This window comes from Octopus bimaculoides, chromosome 4 (genome assembly GCF_046866305.1).
Source record: "Octopus bimaculoides isolate indiv1 chromosome 4, ASM4686630v1, whole genome shotgun sequence".
In the NCBI taxonomy this organism is placed as follows: Eukaryota; Metazoa; Mollusca; class Cephalopoda; order Octopoda; family Octopodidae; genus Octopus; species Octopus bimaculoides.
In genome coordinates this window covers 18,988,210-19,003,751 of record NC_142931.1, presented here as the reverse complement: position 1 = coordinate 19,003,751, position 15,542 = coordinate 18,988,210, and the positions used below count along the sequence as shown (strand labels likewise).

General features: G+C 38.2%; 1 protein-coding gene across 2 annotated transcripts in view; it reads left to right on the top strand.

The window, feature by feature from the left end:
* Window positions 1-11,708: 11,708 nt before the first annotated feature.
* LOC106881444 (uncharacterized) overlaps window positions 11,709-15,542 on the top strand; it is a 46,870-nt gene continuing 43,036 nt past the window's right edge. Inside the window, exon 1 of one of the 2 annotated variants that reach the window (XM_014931832.3) lies at window positions 11,709-12,540. In XM_014931832.3, coding sequence (XP_014787318.1) covers window positions 12,225-12,540 — 316 coding nt within the window. In that variant the 5' untranslated portion in view covers window positions 11,709-12,224. Of the gene's footprint in view, window positions 12,541-12,886; window positions 14,823-15,542 lie in introns of those variants that run through there. The other variant, XM_089350451.1, reaches the window with a different exon arrangement.

The following is a 15,542-nucleotide window of genomic DNA, read 5'->3' as shown; positions in this document are numbered from 1 at the left end:
AATTTAAATATATACTTTAACCATGTAACACAAGCCTTCTGTAGTTTTTTTCACTCTTATTATCTTTTATATATATATATATATATATATATATATAAAGAAAATGTGTGGTGGTGGAGGCCCTCTGTAATTAAGTACTGTTATAAGAAATTGTCTATTGAAAGGTTTCAAAAATATCTGGTAAGGAATAACAGGAAGCTGTTACAAATAACTCTAAAACTTAAACACTTCAAAATACTTTGACATCATTATCATTTGCAATAAACATTTATTGATTGCTTAAGAAATGAGAAAGATTCTGAACAAACAGTCATATAAACACTGTATAATCCTTTAAATAAACTCTATGAACTTTCTCATTTCTTTCTGTTCATAAACAACTGACATTTTGTAATGAAAAAGAAAATAAAAGCACACATTCCATGAATTTTCCATCATTAATGAAATGTCTCACTCTAGAAAATGCTTAATTAATAAGTCATCCTGATGATTTCTAAAAGAAATGAAATAGTAATATACATGGTTACCAATGTTTACAAATTTCCAGAACTTTGTAATAAATAAGCAAAAACAAAATTAAATACATGAAGCCTATGCATCTTTTTCCTTATAATCCCTTAATTTCTAATTCAATTCCTCTCAAATATTATGAAGAAATGGCTATCTCCCTTGTAATACCTGCAACTACTAGGGGAATCGCATATTTTAAAAGGATTTATACATCATAAATTTCAGGTGAAAATAACAATTTCCTTTTTCAATTTTTGTTCCCAAAAAACAAGAGATAAACAGCATTTGAAGTGTGAGTATCATCATCATCATCATCATCGTTTAACGTCCGCTTTCCATGCTAGCATGGGTTGGACGATTTGACTGAGGACTGGTGAAACCGGATGGCAACACCAGGCGCCAATCTAATTTGGCAGAGTTTCTACAGCTGGATGCCCTTCCTAATGCCAACCACTCAGAGAGTGTAGTGGGTGCTTTTACGTGTCACCCGCACGAAAACGGCCACGCTCGAAATGGTGTCTTTTATGTGCCACCCGCACAAGCCAGTCCAGGGGCACTGGCAACGATCTCGCTCGAAAATCCTACGGGAGCCAGTCAGGCGGTACTGGCAACGGCCACGCTCAAAATGGTGCATCTCATGTGCCACCCGCACAAGAACCAGTCCAGGGGCACTGGCAACGATCTTACTTGGCTTGCCGGGTCTTCTCACGCACAGCACATTTCCAAAGGTCTCGGTCAGTAGTCATCGCCTCGGTGAGGCCCAATGTACGAAGGTCTTGCCTCACCACCTCAGCCCAGGTCTTCCTGGGCCTACCTCTTCCACGGGTTCCCTCAACTGTTAGGGTGTGGCACTTTTTCATGCAGCTATCCTCATCCATTCTCACCACATGTCCATACCAGCGCAATCGTCTCTCTTGCGCACCACAACTGATGCTTCTAATGTTCAGCTTTTCTCTCAAGATACTTACACTCTGACGGGTATTCACATTGACATTACACATCCAACGGAGCATACTGGCTTCATTCCTTGCGAGCTTACGTATGTCCTCAGCAGTTACAGCCCATGTTTCACTGCCATGTAGCATGGCTGTTCGTACGCATGCATCATACAGTCTGCCTTTTACTCTGAGTGAGAGTCCCTTTGTCGCCAGCAGGGGTAAGAGCTCTCTAAACTTTGCCCAGGCTATTCTTATTCTAGCAGCTATACTTTCAGCCCACCCACCCCCAATACTAACTTGGTCGCCCAGATAGCGGAAGCTATCGATTACCTCTAGTTTTTCACCCTGGAATGAGATAGAAGTTGTTTCCTGTTTGTTTACAGTCTTTATTGCACCTGAACATCTGCCACAAACAAAAACTAACTTGCTAGTTAACCTGCCTTTGATGTTGCTGCACCTCTAATGTGTCCATAGCTTGCACCGGGTACATCTTATAGAGTTACTACCTACTCCTTTTCTACATACTGAGCAGGGCCATCTACCTGAAGGGGTTTGTGTTTTATCTACCTTCCTACTTATTAGGATTTTGGTTTTAGCTAGGTTGACTCTAAGGCCCTTCAATTCTAGACCTTGCTTCCACACCTGAAACTTCTCCTCTAGTTCTGATAGTGACTCCGCAATTAGGGCAAGGTCATCAGCATAGAGGAGCTCCCAGGGGCAACCTATCTTGAACTCCTCTGTGATTGCTTGGAGGACTATGATAAATAAGAGGGGGCTGAGGACGGAACCTTGGTGGACCCCTACCTCTACCCGGAATTCATTGCTGTACTCATTTCCAACCCTCACCTTATTGGCAGCATCTCTGTACATGGCTCGCACAGCTCTCACTAACCATTCTTCTATCCCAAGTTTCCTCATTGACCACCAGATAAGGGATCGGGGGACCCTGTCAAAAGCTTTCTCCATGTCAACGAAAGCCAGGTACAGAGGTTTATCCTTAGCTAGGTATTTCTCCTGCAACTGTCTCACTAGAAATAAGGCATCAGTAGTGCTTTTACCTGGCACGAACCCAAACTGCATCTCATCTAAATTGATTCGCTCCCTAATTAGTTGGGCTATGACCCTCTCTGTAACTTTCATAACCTGATCTAACAGCTTGATGCCTCTGTAATTATTTGTATCTAAAGCGTCACCTTTACCTTTGTAGCAGTTGACTATGATGCTGCTACACCAGTCATTGGGTATGACTCCTTCGTGTATCACCTGGTTCGTAATACGGGTGACTAGGCTATAGCCAACACTGCCAGATATTTTGAGCATCTCTGCAGTGATTCCTGATGGGCCGGGGGCTTTCCCGGTCTTCATACTCTTAATAGCTTTATCTACCCTGGTACTATCAACTCGGATAGCTGGTCCCTCTATTGGGTCGACATACTGCAGGCTCTCTTTCTCCCATTCATTCTCTTTATTAAGCAATCTATCGTAGTGGCATCTCCAGACCTCTTTCTTTGCATCCTCATTTAATGCAAGCGTACCATCATCCATGCGAACACATTTCTCTCTTACAACATCACTATTCTCTCTCCTACACTGTCTTGCAACACAAAATACCTCGAGTCTTTGGTCCTCACGGCGCAGAACATTGGCAAATCTTTCCTTATCTGCTTCCCCTCTGGCTAAATAAACCTGTCGCCTAGCCTCCCTTCTGGCACATTGGTACAATTCCCTGCTACCACCGTTCTTCCAGTCCTTCCAAGCCTGTTTCTTTTGTCTAATAGCCCTGTCTACCTCCTTGTTCCACCACCACGTTACTCTGGGTCGGGAGGGGACCTTACACCACCCACAAATCTGGTCGGTGGCTTTCAACAGGTTGTCCCGCAGAAATCTCCAATTGTCTTCCACGTTGTATGATGCTATATCCCCTTCTATTTCGTTAAATGCTTCAAGTAACTTGTCTCTAAGTCTCTGTCCGTTTGCAGGGTCTTTAAGCTTCCACACCCTTCTCCTCCAAGCCTGTCTAATTCTGGGCACCCATTTTGCCTTGATCCCAAAGTCGCTAACTACTAATCTATGTTGTGGGGTACATTCTTCGCCAGGGTAGGTTTTGGCATTTATAAGCCGCCCTCTTTCCCTATTTCTGGCAAGGATGTAGTCGATTTGGCTAGAGTGTCTGCCGGAGCGGTAGGTGACTAGGTGACTGGCAGGTTTCCTGAAGTTGTGTAAAAGAGAGGTATGTTTGTGCGCGCGCGTGTGTGTGTGTACAATGGAAATGGGATGGTAATGTTCAATGCTGAAAATGTGTGAGTATATGTGTGTATGTGTGTGCATGTACAAGAGAACTATACAAAACTTTACATATACATGTAAAGTAAAGAAAATATAAAAAATAATCCAGAATCTTTGTCCGTTACTAGATCGATCCCCAAATCCAATCAGTTTGTGCCAGTCATGAGGCCAAACATCCCTGAAAGTTTCATCTGAATCCATCCAGCAGTTCTTGAGATATCTTGTCCACGGACAAACAAACAAACATGACTGAAAATAATACCTCTGCCTTCGCTAAGGCGGAGGTAATAATTATAATAAATACTGGGCAAAATGCTTAGCAACATTTTGTCTTTATGTTCTGGGTTCAAATTCTGTTGAGGCTGACTCAGCCTTTCATCCTATAATGGGAGGTAAGGTTCACGATATTGGATGAGTATTGCCTTCTTCCATTAAAATTGTTTGTTGTGTTGTTTCAGGCTCCAGCAGGTGAAGAAAGAAGTCTCAAGTGGAAATGCAAATTCACAAGCAGTTTTATTTACATTGTTACACAGAATAAATGATGTGTGTCACTCTCAATTGAGCATCTCAAGCTGTGTACATCTCGTTGTATCTCCGTGGGCCCATTACCTCTGGAGATACGATGTGCGGACAGGACTAGCCTGGAGACCCAGCCAGCAAATATGTATGTTCAGCAAGCGCTTGTGATGAAGAAGAGATAGAATCTGTCTGTTCGGCCCTTATATCCAGTTTGCCATCGCGAGCCTCATTGTGATCTCGCGCATGGTGAATGGATGCAGGTGAGATCTCGCTCCAGTCTCAGAGATGGCCATGGCTGCCGGCGAGATCTCATCCAATATGGCGCTGATTGCTTGTGCCACTACAATCCTTTTGAGGTTGATAAAATAAGTACCAGTTGAGCACTGGGGTCAATGTAATTGACTTACCTACTTCCCTGGAATTGCTGGCCTTGTGCCAAAATTTGAAATCAATCATTATGATAAAGAAAATCCTTCAGGAAATGCAACTCATATTGCTGTTTTGTTCCAGGCCACTTCTGATTGGTTAGATGTATGATGCAAAGCAATTAAACCTGACCATTCTACCTTTTCATCCAATCTCATCCTTCATGCTTTTCAAGACTTGATGGAGATTTGACTGCTATTTCTAGTGGGTTGAATTAATGCACAAAGGCTTTCTAATTGTGATATAATGTTAGCACACCGGGCGAAGTGCTTAGCGGTATTTAGTCCGTCTTTATGTTCTGAGTTCAAATTCCGCAGAGGTCGACTTTGCTTTCATCCTTTCAGAGTCAATAAATTAAGTAACAGTTGTGTACTGGGATCAATCTAATCGAGGCCCCCCCCCACACCCCCACACCCAAAATTATCGGGCCTTGTGCCTAGAGTAGAAAAGAATATAAATGTTAGAGGGAGATTTGACTGTTATCTCTAGCAGGTTGCATTACCATACAGACTTTCTTGTAATATAAATGTTAAGATTAGACTGGTGCCACTCAAGATATTCCCTTCATCAACAAGATAGTACAAGATGGTATTATTGCCTTGCTTAAAGGCGGATCATTCCTTAATCATCTATTCAGGAAGCTCCTCCATCTTCAGACCATTTTGCTTCCTTCTCAGAACATCTGCATGCTGGTTCTGATATTCACAAACATATGTATAATTTTGTACGCATACACACATCCCTTCTTAATTCTCTCTCTTCAGTTTTGCCTTCTGAGTATTATATGGGTGAATATGGGCAGGTGGGGGTGCATGAAAGAGTTGAGGGTGAAAAGAAGTTGGAGAATTCAGAATTCACATTTTTTAAAGTGTTTTCATGGTACACTTTGATAATTTGTTGCTGTAGTATTTTGTCCCATATCAGGAATCAGTGGATAATTACCATAAATATCTTCTGTAATTTTAAACTTTGTCTCTTATTCTGAATTACATCTATCAACTTTTTTCAGCCTTTCTGTATTCCTTCATGTTCTATATATAGCAAGTAGGATCAATAATATTTTAATTGACCAGTAGGCAAGTTATATAAAATTTGCTGAAACCGGTTAACACTGATCAGCACTATTGGTGTGTTTGCTCCTCTTACTGTTATCTTGGTGAAATTACTTTGTTAACCTTTTCTAACTCATTCATGTAGCATTTATTTGCCATTGGTTTTATCTATCTAACAGTAGGACATATAGATGTAGAGGCAAAAAAATATCACTCTTTTTTGAAATTTTTTTTTCCTTTTGCACATAGCCTTAGCTGTTTGGAATAGTATGTTGAATACACAGAAGCTGCCAAATCTTCACTCATAGAGTCTTCTTAATGTCTCTCTGCAAGAAACCCCTCATAGTAAACAAAATATAACTCCATTTCCAGGCTGAATTAATGTGTTTTTGAGATGGGGAAAATTAAATTACCTCATTGTAAGCTATTTATTTATTCAATAATGTAATATAATATTTGTTTATTTTTAATGGTGATATAGCATTATTAATATTGTAATGTGTCAAGCTGCTATTTTGCTGACATTTTTGTCATGTTTTTAAAAAAAGACATTCATAAATCATCATCATCATCGTTTAACATCCGCTTTCCATGCTGGCATGGGTTGGACGATTTGACTGGGGACTGGTGAACCAGATGGCTGCACCAGGCTCCAATCTGATCTGACAGAGTTTCTACAGCTGGATGTCCTTCCTAACACCAACCACTCCAAGAGTGTAGTGAGAGCTTTTATGTGCCACCAGCACGAGGGCCAGTCAGGCGATACTGGCAACGGCCACGCTCAAAATGGTGTATTTTACGTGCCACCTGCACAGGAGCCAGTTCAGCAGCACTGGCAACGACATCACTCGAATGTTTTTTCATGTGCCACCGGCACAAGTGCCAGTAAGGCGACGCTGGTAACGATCACGCTCAAATGGTGCTATTTACGTGTCACTGGCACAGAAGCCAGATAGCTGCTCTGGTAATGATCACGCTCGGACGATGCTCTTAGCGCTACACCGGCACAGGTGCCAGTCATCGAATTTGGTTCAATCACGATTTCGATCTTTTAATTATTTTTCATGCAGATTGATATATAACAGTTATACAACAATTCATTAAGACATGACTTGTGGTGAAGGAAGATTCTGAACGTACTTCAAGTCCAGAGGTCCTCAAAGTTTATCTTCTGTAGAATTAGATTTTTATATGGTTGTAAGCTAAACAAATTTCAATTGAACAACTTTAGAAGATGCATACAGTTATGAGAGTGGTCACATAGGGAAAGACATCAAAGAATAGGGAGCCAATTTATTCTGTGGTCAGAAATTAATAAACCTTTTATTTGAAAAACATTCTTCAGTGCACAAGTTAATATTTCTAATTAAGGTGGTCAGCTGGTAGAATCGTTAGCACATCAGGCAAAGTGCTTTGCAGTATTGTTAGTCTTTATGTTCTGAGCTCAGATTCTGCAGAGGTTGTCTTTGCCTTTCATCTATTAGGATTTGATAAAATAAGTACCAGCTGATCACTGGAGGCAATGCAATCGATTTACTCTGTCCCTTGAAATACAGAAATAGTAATTCAACAGATTGAGAATTCACATCTAACAGATATTACTAACAATCAGAGTGATAAACTCTCTCAATCACAGTTTTAAAATTTTCTACAAGCATTATTTGGCTCAAGTCATCAGAATTTCAATTCTGAGTTTATATATTGCATCCACAGGTAGAGTACAGCATATGAGAAAATGCATAGCTTCTCAATGTCTGGCACAAAACCACCTGCCCCTCTCTCAAATATAACCTCTCCTCATTCAGTCAAGGGTTTTTTCTTGTCTTACAAGTTACTTGGCAACCTCACTAGGGCTGAAGGCATGAAAAAAAAAAAAAAAACACACATTTATTACACACTACAAAATTGTTGATATTAGGAAGGTCATCCAACCATAGAAACCATGCCAAAGATGAGATTGAAAACAAAAATGACACAGTCCTGCAGCTCACAGGATCCTGCTAAACCGTCCAACCTATGTCAGTATGGTATAAGTAATTGAAGGGGTTGTAGTTCAGAAACTGAGTCAAGCTCTTTTTCATTAATCATGAAGGAAACAAAAGTTGTTTCAAAAACTGAATAGCTCTCATTCTGTTTTACATTTATAACAGACATAGTTGGCTTTGTTAAAAAGTTCACTTCCTATGGTTTCAGATTCAGTCCCACAATGCAGTATCTTAAGTAAGTGCCTTCTACTATAGCCCTGGGCCAATGAAATTCTTGTGAATGAATCTGGTAGTCCAAAACTGAAAGAAGCCCATTGTATATGTATATGTGTGTTTTAATGTCTTGACATTTTGCAATGGTTGTAAAGCAGTGATAGTGTCATCCAAGTGGTATCATTCATTTCCATTCTTGTTTGATAATATGTCCAGCCATGGAAAAATATTTCTCTCCTTGGAAACAGGTGAGGGTTGGCGACAGGAATAGCATCTGGCCACAAAAAATCTCCTCGATGAATTCTGTCTGACTCAAGCAAGCGTGAAACAGTGGACATTGAAATAATAATGATTATCTGCTGTAAGAGATGGAAAGCAAGGCTATAAGTAGTAGTGATCCTTTTGTTAATTTTTACCATGATACCTTCATTCTTGTTTGGGAATGAATTTGGTTAGAGTCCCAATACTACTTTTTTAGCAACACCAAGCTCATTCTAATACCATTAAGAATATTTCTCATCTTAATTTCCACAACAACCAGTTGCTAGTTTCACATTTATGGACAAGACATATTGCCTGAACTCAAAGCTACATTGCAAATCATGCAAATTAATAGTGTAGTGTATTAGGGAGGTAGGCTTGCAGAATTGTTAACATCCCGGGAAAAATGCTTCGTAACATTTTGTCTGTCTTTTTGTTCTGAGTTCAAATCCTACTGAGGTTGACTTTGCCTTTCATCCTTTTGGGGTTGATAAAATAAGTACCAATTGAGCATAGAGGTTGAGGTAACTGACTTACAGCCTTTCCAAAATTGCTGACCTTGTGTCAAAAATTGAAACCAATATTGCAATGTCATTTGCAATTAAACTTTGACTAAGGTAAATCTATAACAGTTGAATTCATTTCATCATTTCATATTTGCTATAAATGTTCTCAGAGATAGATTATGGAAAACAATGTGTTAATGCTTTATTAATTAAAAGAAACATGGCTGATGAGTTATTGTTTAGTAACAGATCAGCCTTGATTGAAGAGACCTATGATAAAAGGGTTCTTCAAGATACATTTAAGACAGCTCTTAATATTTGAGTGTAATTTCCATCTAGTTTGGATTCCAGTTTTTCAGTAAATGTCCAGGTTGTTGCTTCATATAAAAGGACTGACACTATTGTTGCATGGAAAAACTTCTTAAGATTGTCTGATGGTTGATTTCCAGACAACATCCAGCTGTATGGAGATCTCCTGCCTATTTCAACCATTATAAAGGAAAGATACTTGTGGGACATTGCAGCTGAGCCACACAAGGGCTGGCAAGTGACCTACTGTTATGGATAATAAAGTATTGTCATACTTGAGCAGGTTGTCCAAACACAATGTATACAGATCAACTTGCTGGAGGCCCTGGATGCCACTCTGAAGACTCCCTTTAATTAATGCGGGATTGAGATGGATGATGTGTACAGTTTAAAAATGTCTCAGCAAGCTCAACCAGAAGATGAAGATGATAAAAGAAAACTTTTCAGCCTTGTTCATCATGCCTTTTTGAATATCCAGCATAATGTCCAGTGTATCTTTTCTTCCTTTAGAACATTGTAAGGTGTATTTTGAGGGAGATTTGGCTGTTATTTCAAGTAGGTAGAGTGTCCACACAGATGTAACAGAAATAGCGAGCAACAGTAAATTTAAGACTAAACGTATTATTGTCTTCATTCAAGATTTTGAGTTCAGATCATGATTGGATAAATGTTGTTATATATATATATATATCCCACGACAGTCCATACAATTCAATCAACAATCCCCTCCTCTGAAAAGTAACCTTGTGCCTAACCAAAAAAATCCCGTATTAATACGTTTGACACACAAGCATGTGACAGTTTCTCATGAACTTGCTTATGTGCCAACTCATTGTTACTCCAGAACTATCTTGACAGATGTGACTACAAAGATCAGCTAGGTTGTTTTCCAGTAGAAACAGACAGGAATGACCTTACTGTTTATAACTGTTTTCATAAATATTTATAGATTCCTGTCTCAGTCAGTGGGAAACATTAGCTGGCTTGAAAATAGGCTGTTGTTTGGATGGTCATTTCTGGGTTTATAGCCATCGTTGGCTGTCATTTTAACTGGTTGGTTATATCAGAAATGGCAAACATAATGGAAGCTGTTTTTTTTTATTATTGTAAAGGTGAACGAAGCAACTTGAAGATAATGATAATTATAAGATTAGAATACTTGGATAATAATTAATAAGGATGTAATTTCATTTGACTGTAATAATGGTTGCTTTCGTTAACTACTCGTATAATAACGAAAAACAATAATAATACTGACAATGATGATGGTAGTGGTAGTGATGATGTCAATGACTGAATGTAAAAATAACTGAACATAACTAGAATGTCTATGTAATAACTCATGGCAAACTATTTTTTTCTTCCTTTCTTTCTTTACATCGTTGCAGTTCAAGTCGAACAGAATGTGTGTAAACAACTAGTGTAACAGACAAGTAATAGTATGAGTGGGAGGAGGAACAACGGAGTGGTTGAAAACGTGGCTGTAGAAGAAGTAAAAAAAAAACAACCAGTTATTACACACATAAATATACAATCACGCACACGCACTCACATAGAACCTTCATCTAGCCTTAATTTTAAGAAAGGCATGAATGATACACCATCTCGTTACCTTGCCCTATAATTTGGTGGCCTTGTGTGCTAAGGCAATCAACTCACCCTCCCCGCTCTCTCTCTCTTCATATATATATATATATAGAGAGAGAGAGAGAGAAGAGACATGTGAATATTGAAGGAAAGAGAAATATTAGTGTCTTAGAGAGAGAAACTAAAAATTGAAGACATAAAGAAAGGTTAGAAAGAATGGCGATAGTAGTGAGAAAGAGACAGTCACAGCAAGTGAAGAAAAGGGATAGCGAGAGAGAGAGAGAGAGAGAGAGAGAAAGACAGAGTGAGACAGAAAAAGGCAGAGAAGGAGGAAGTGTAAAACGAAAGAGTCAGAGAAAAGAGTAAGGTGGAGGAGAAATAGATAGAGTAAAATGGAACGAGGGAGGAAGATGTTGTTTACAGTGAAGAAACTGATTAAGGGCAAAAAAAAAAAAAAAGTGAAGAGAAAATAAGGATATATGGAACGAAAACATATTCCTTTTATTGAAAGGAATAGGGAGAAAGGAAAACAATGCATAAAGAAAACTATATATATATATAAATATATATTTATATATGTGTGTGTACATGAGATAGATAGATAGATAGAGAAACTAGGTGTAGAATTAGCGTGAAAATGAAAGGAAGGGAGGGGTTTTAAGAAAACAATAATAGGAATCAAGGGCTAAACAAATTAGACGAGAGAAAAATTGTTATGAAAAGGTAATAAAAGTGAAAGAATAATAATAAAATTAAAACTAGTAATAAAAAAAAATGTAAAACATTTTACGAAGCAGAGAAACGGAATAGAGTTGGATGGGGAGAACTGAGAGAAAAACAAAAGCAAGGGAAATGAAGAAATGATTGAAAGAATGAGTAAGTCTTGGAGATTTGAGACAAACAACTTGTGTGTGTGTATGTGTGTGTGTGTAGCAGCAGCTGAGTATCACTGCGCATGTCACAAGTCCGCCATTGATAAAATTTCGTAAAACGCACACATAACATAAATACATACGCATATACACACTCACATAAAGACATACGCGTATACATATATACGTAGATACACATGCTTATACACACACATACAAATACGCACGCATATATACACATTTTATAGTATAAGTTCGACGTCAATAACACTACAGTTGCCAGCCCCGTCCCGTTTATTCGTTCTACTACCGTCCGTCATGGACCTTAAATAATCCTGTTAACTGCTAGAATCATTATGGATCTACGAATTCTCAATGCTCGTCATTCGAACTGTGTTTTTGAGTCCAGTTTGTTGTGAACAAAGCTGCAAAAACATAGAACGAAGCATTTTGTCTTCGTAAGTAAAATTTACAAACGCTTAATTAGAAGAGAAAGCACATCACAGCTACACAAAAACCTCTGCCATCACCCGTCCGTGTATTTCATTAATTTAATTTGATACATGTATATATTATATACATCTAAGTTGAACACCTGTGTTCACTAATGTTTACCTATTTTCCACCACTTCTCGTTGCTGTTTATTGAAGTGAACAAGATTCTATTTGCTCCACACAGCCGTCTCGTGGCTGTCAAATGTTTTGTCACAACTTTGTGTAGCCTTGAAACGGTTTCCAGCCGAGTTAGCCTTTCCCAAAAATGTACCACAAAAACAACCACAATTACCAGGACAACAGCTTTGATGAAAACAGTCCAGCATATTCTTCTGAACTTCTATTACCGGCTCTGCCTAACATGCGGCCAACAACGTATGGCTGTCCTTATATTGAGCTCCATGAAAGGACCACTGAGTACCAAACGACTAAACACAGCCTCAGATTTTTTTGTCTGTCCGGCTTACAACATTTTTCACATACTTCGTCCGTAACCTTCATTTTGTCCATACTTTTATTCTACGCTTACACATTAGTTAGCTTAACTGAAGCTGACAAATTACCATCGGATCGATATCATGGTGAGACTTTTATATATCTATCTGTATACACATTTGACCATTGTTAATTAACTTCTGTTGCATCATTGAAAGATTCACGATTAACTTGTTACTAATTTTTATTAAGGGTGTAGAATTGGTGGAGACAATTTAGAGGTACCTAAACATTTTACGGTGCTTTGTTCTGTAAATGACTTCTGGATTAAAATTCCCATGGGGACGGCTTTGCTTTTCATCTTGGGTGTTCGATGATATGGGTGCACTTAACAATATTCCATCGACCGTACTCCTCTTCTCTCTCCCCAAAAATGTCCTCGAATAATCAAAAAAAAATTGTTAACATTGTTGGACTTTTGAACTGTCCGACGATTGGTTATGACAGATATGGTAAAATGTATGTTTAAATTAATGATAGTATTTAATCCTTTTAGGTTTTGAGTTCAAATGTAACCCTTTGTCCACCAAAGCGAGATGAAATATGTACCAGTAATATCATAGGTCAAGCCAACCGACTATTTTCTGCATACACCATCAAAAGTTGGTATTTTGCCTAATCATAAGAAATAATAATTTTTGGGTTCTCGTTTCTGATGAAATATAAGAAATACTTATGATGTTAAGCGTAAATGATTTTGGTTCAGCCTCTTGAATGGCTACAGGCGATCACTGAACCAACCATCGTCCATCACCGTTCTGCTTACGTAGGAATTATTGTCCGTTTTTCTTGCAAGACACAGACATACACTAGACATGTCTATTGTAAAACTATAAAACCTCGTGTTATATAATCGGGTGTACTGATGATACTAGCCACGTGTGGCAGGGTGGCTGGCATCTGCTGTCGATAATTTGAGGTTGGAAGTTATTGGAAGAATTATTATGATAGACTTTAATACATTCATTCTTGCTTAGCTGGCTTGTTTTTGGCTCGGTTCGTTTTCAGCAGCTTGTCTTGTAAATCGCCTGCAGTCAAACATCACCGTACCAGCCAAGTTCTTCACTAGAATAAACTGTTATTGTTATCTGATGTCGGATTTCATAACCAACTTGATATTCATATTATCGTTGTTATTTAATTAGTATGTTGATGTCTTTTATAGAAATAAGGATTTCTGGTGTATATGGAGAACCTGGTAGATTGTGTGACGTTCATGGTTAACAGCTGTAATTGGGAATTGAACTCAGGCTCAGCTCAACGACATAACACTTCTACAACGCACCTTATTTATTATATAACGAAAGTTAATATTTACAGATAAAGATTTTCTTTCACTTAACAGAATTCGTGTTTATGAGACGTTCTTAAAAATCTGGGACATTTTTGCCTATATATAAAAAAAAATGTTTTCTGTTATTATTTTATAACATTGATCGAAAAACAGTTAGTTTGGTAAACTTAAACTTCTATTCATATTTGATGTTAGTCATCTATATATTTCATGTAATGAAACTTCTGTGAGAAGTCTTGATCTATTTGTTTAGTTGAAACTTTGTACGTCGCAGTCATGTAGAAGACGAGTTTAATTTTAGACGAAGTTGGCAAGCGACAGGTATAAGTTGCTGAGTTTGCAAACACTCTTGTCAACTTAAGTATTTAATTGTGCATTATCTGTTTCCACCATACAGTAAGCACGAACTTCATTGTTATACAAATTTTATTTCTTATATACTGATCATATTGAATAAATTAAATATATCCAATAATATTAATAGTTTCTAAGTTAGGCAATTTTGAGGCGAGGCGTGAGTTGTTAACACTATCAATTCCTGTACATTGACTCCGGTGGGATTTGAACCCAGATCGTAAAGAGCCATGAGAAATATCGCAAAGCATTTTTTCTGACGGTTCAAGCTGCCTTAATCCTTTCTACTATAGGCACAAGGCCTGAAATATTGGGGGAAGTGGGGCTAGTCGATTACCAATGTTCAACTGGTACTTATTTCATCGACCGCAAAAGGATGAAAAGCAAAGTCGACCTCAGCGGAATTTGAACTGAGAACATAAAGACGGACGAAATGCCGCTAAGCATTTTGTCCGGCGTCCTCACGATTCTGCCAGCTCGTTGCCTTGGTAATAATTTCTAATTTAGGCACAAGGCTAGCAATTTTCAAGGGGCAAGTCTTAGTCGATACCATCGACCCAGTATTTCATTGGTACTTTATTTTATCGATACCGAAAGAGTGAAAGCAAAGTTGGCCTCGGTGGGATTTGAACAAGGAACGTAAAGAGCCGGAAGCGATACCGCAAGACATTTTTGTCCGACGTTCTAACGATTCTGCCAATTCGATAAAAATAGTGACACGTAATGCATATGGATTTATTTATTTATTTATTGTTTTTACTTCTTGTGATACCCTCCACCCTTTTTGTAACTAGTTTATTTCTTTTGCAGACGTCAACCCAACCAAATTGTCCGTTTTCTAAGGACTCTGCTCTAAACTACTGAAAACATGTTTTGATTTTATATATACCTATTAACTCCATTTTAATATATTTCTTAGTACCCCACTTATAGATTTCTAAATTGCTCTTTATTTAGTTTAGAAACAAAATGTAAACTTGTTTACAGTTGAGTTAACGTTTTATTATTATTATTATTTTTAAGCCCAAGTAAACTGGTCGATCAAAATATATGATCAAATGCATTCCGTCCGTGACCATCCCATTTTTTTCGTAGGCACAATACACAGACCTAATCAGATTATCTAATTTGGTCTTTTTTTTTTTTACGGTAGAATGTGATTTTGTGGGAGATCTAGCTGCTATATTTCAATGATTATATAAAAACTTAACCCCATCTTCCACTGAATACCTTTTTAAAATCATTGAGGAAAGGTATTTCATAATTCTGTGAAGGACCTCTTCTCGTTTGGTAATCTACCTATCACTTTATTTACTTGTCCGGGTCACTCTTTAATTAGTTGGAAGTCCTACCTTTGTATTTACGTCTTCCTTGTTTGCTAAGCTCCAACGCTTTCGTTCTTGTTCGAGCTGGACGAAGAAATAAAGGGGGAAAAATAAG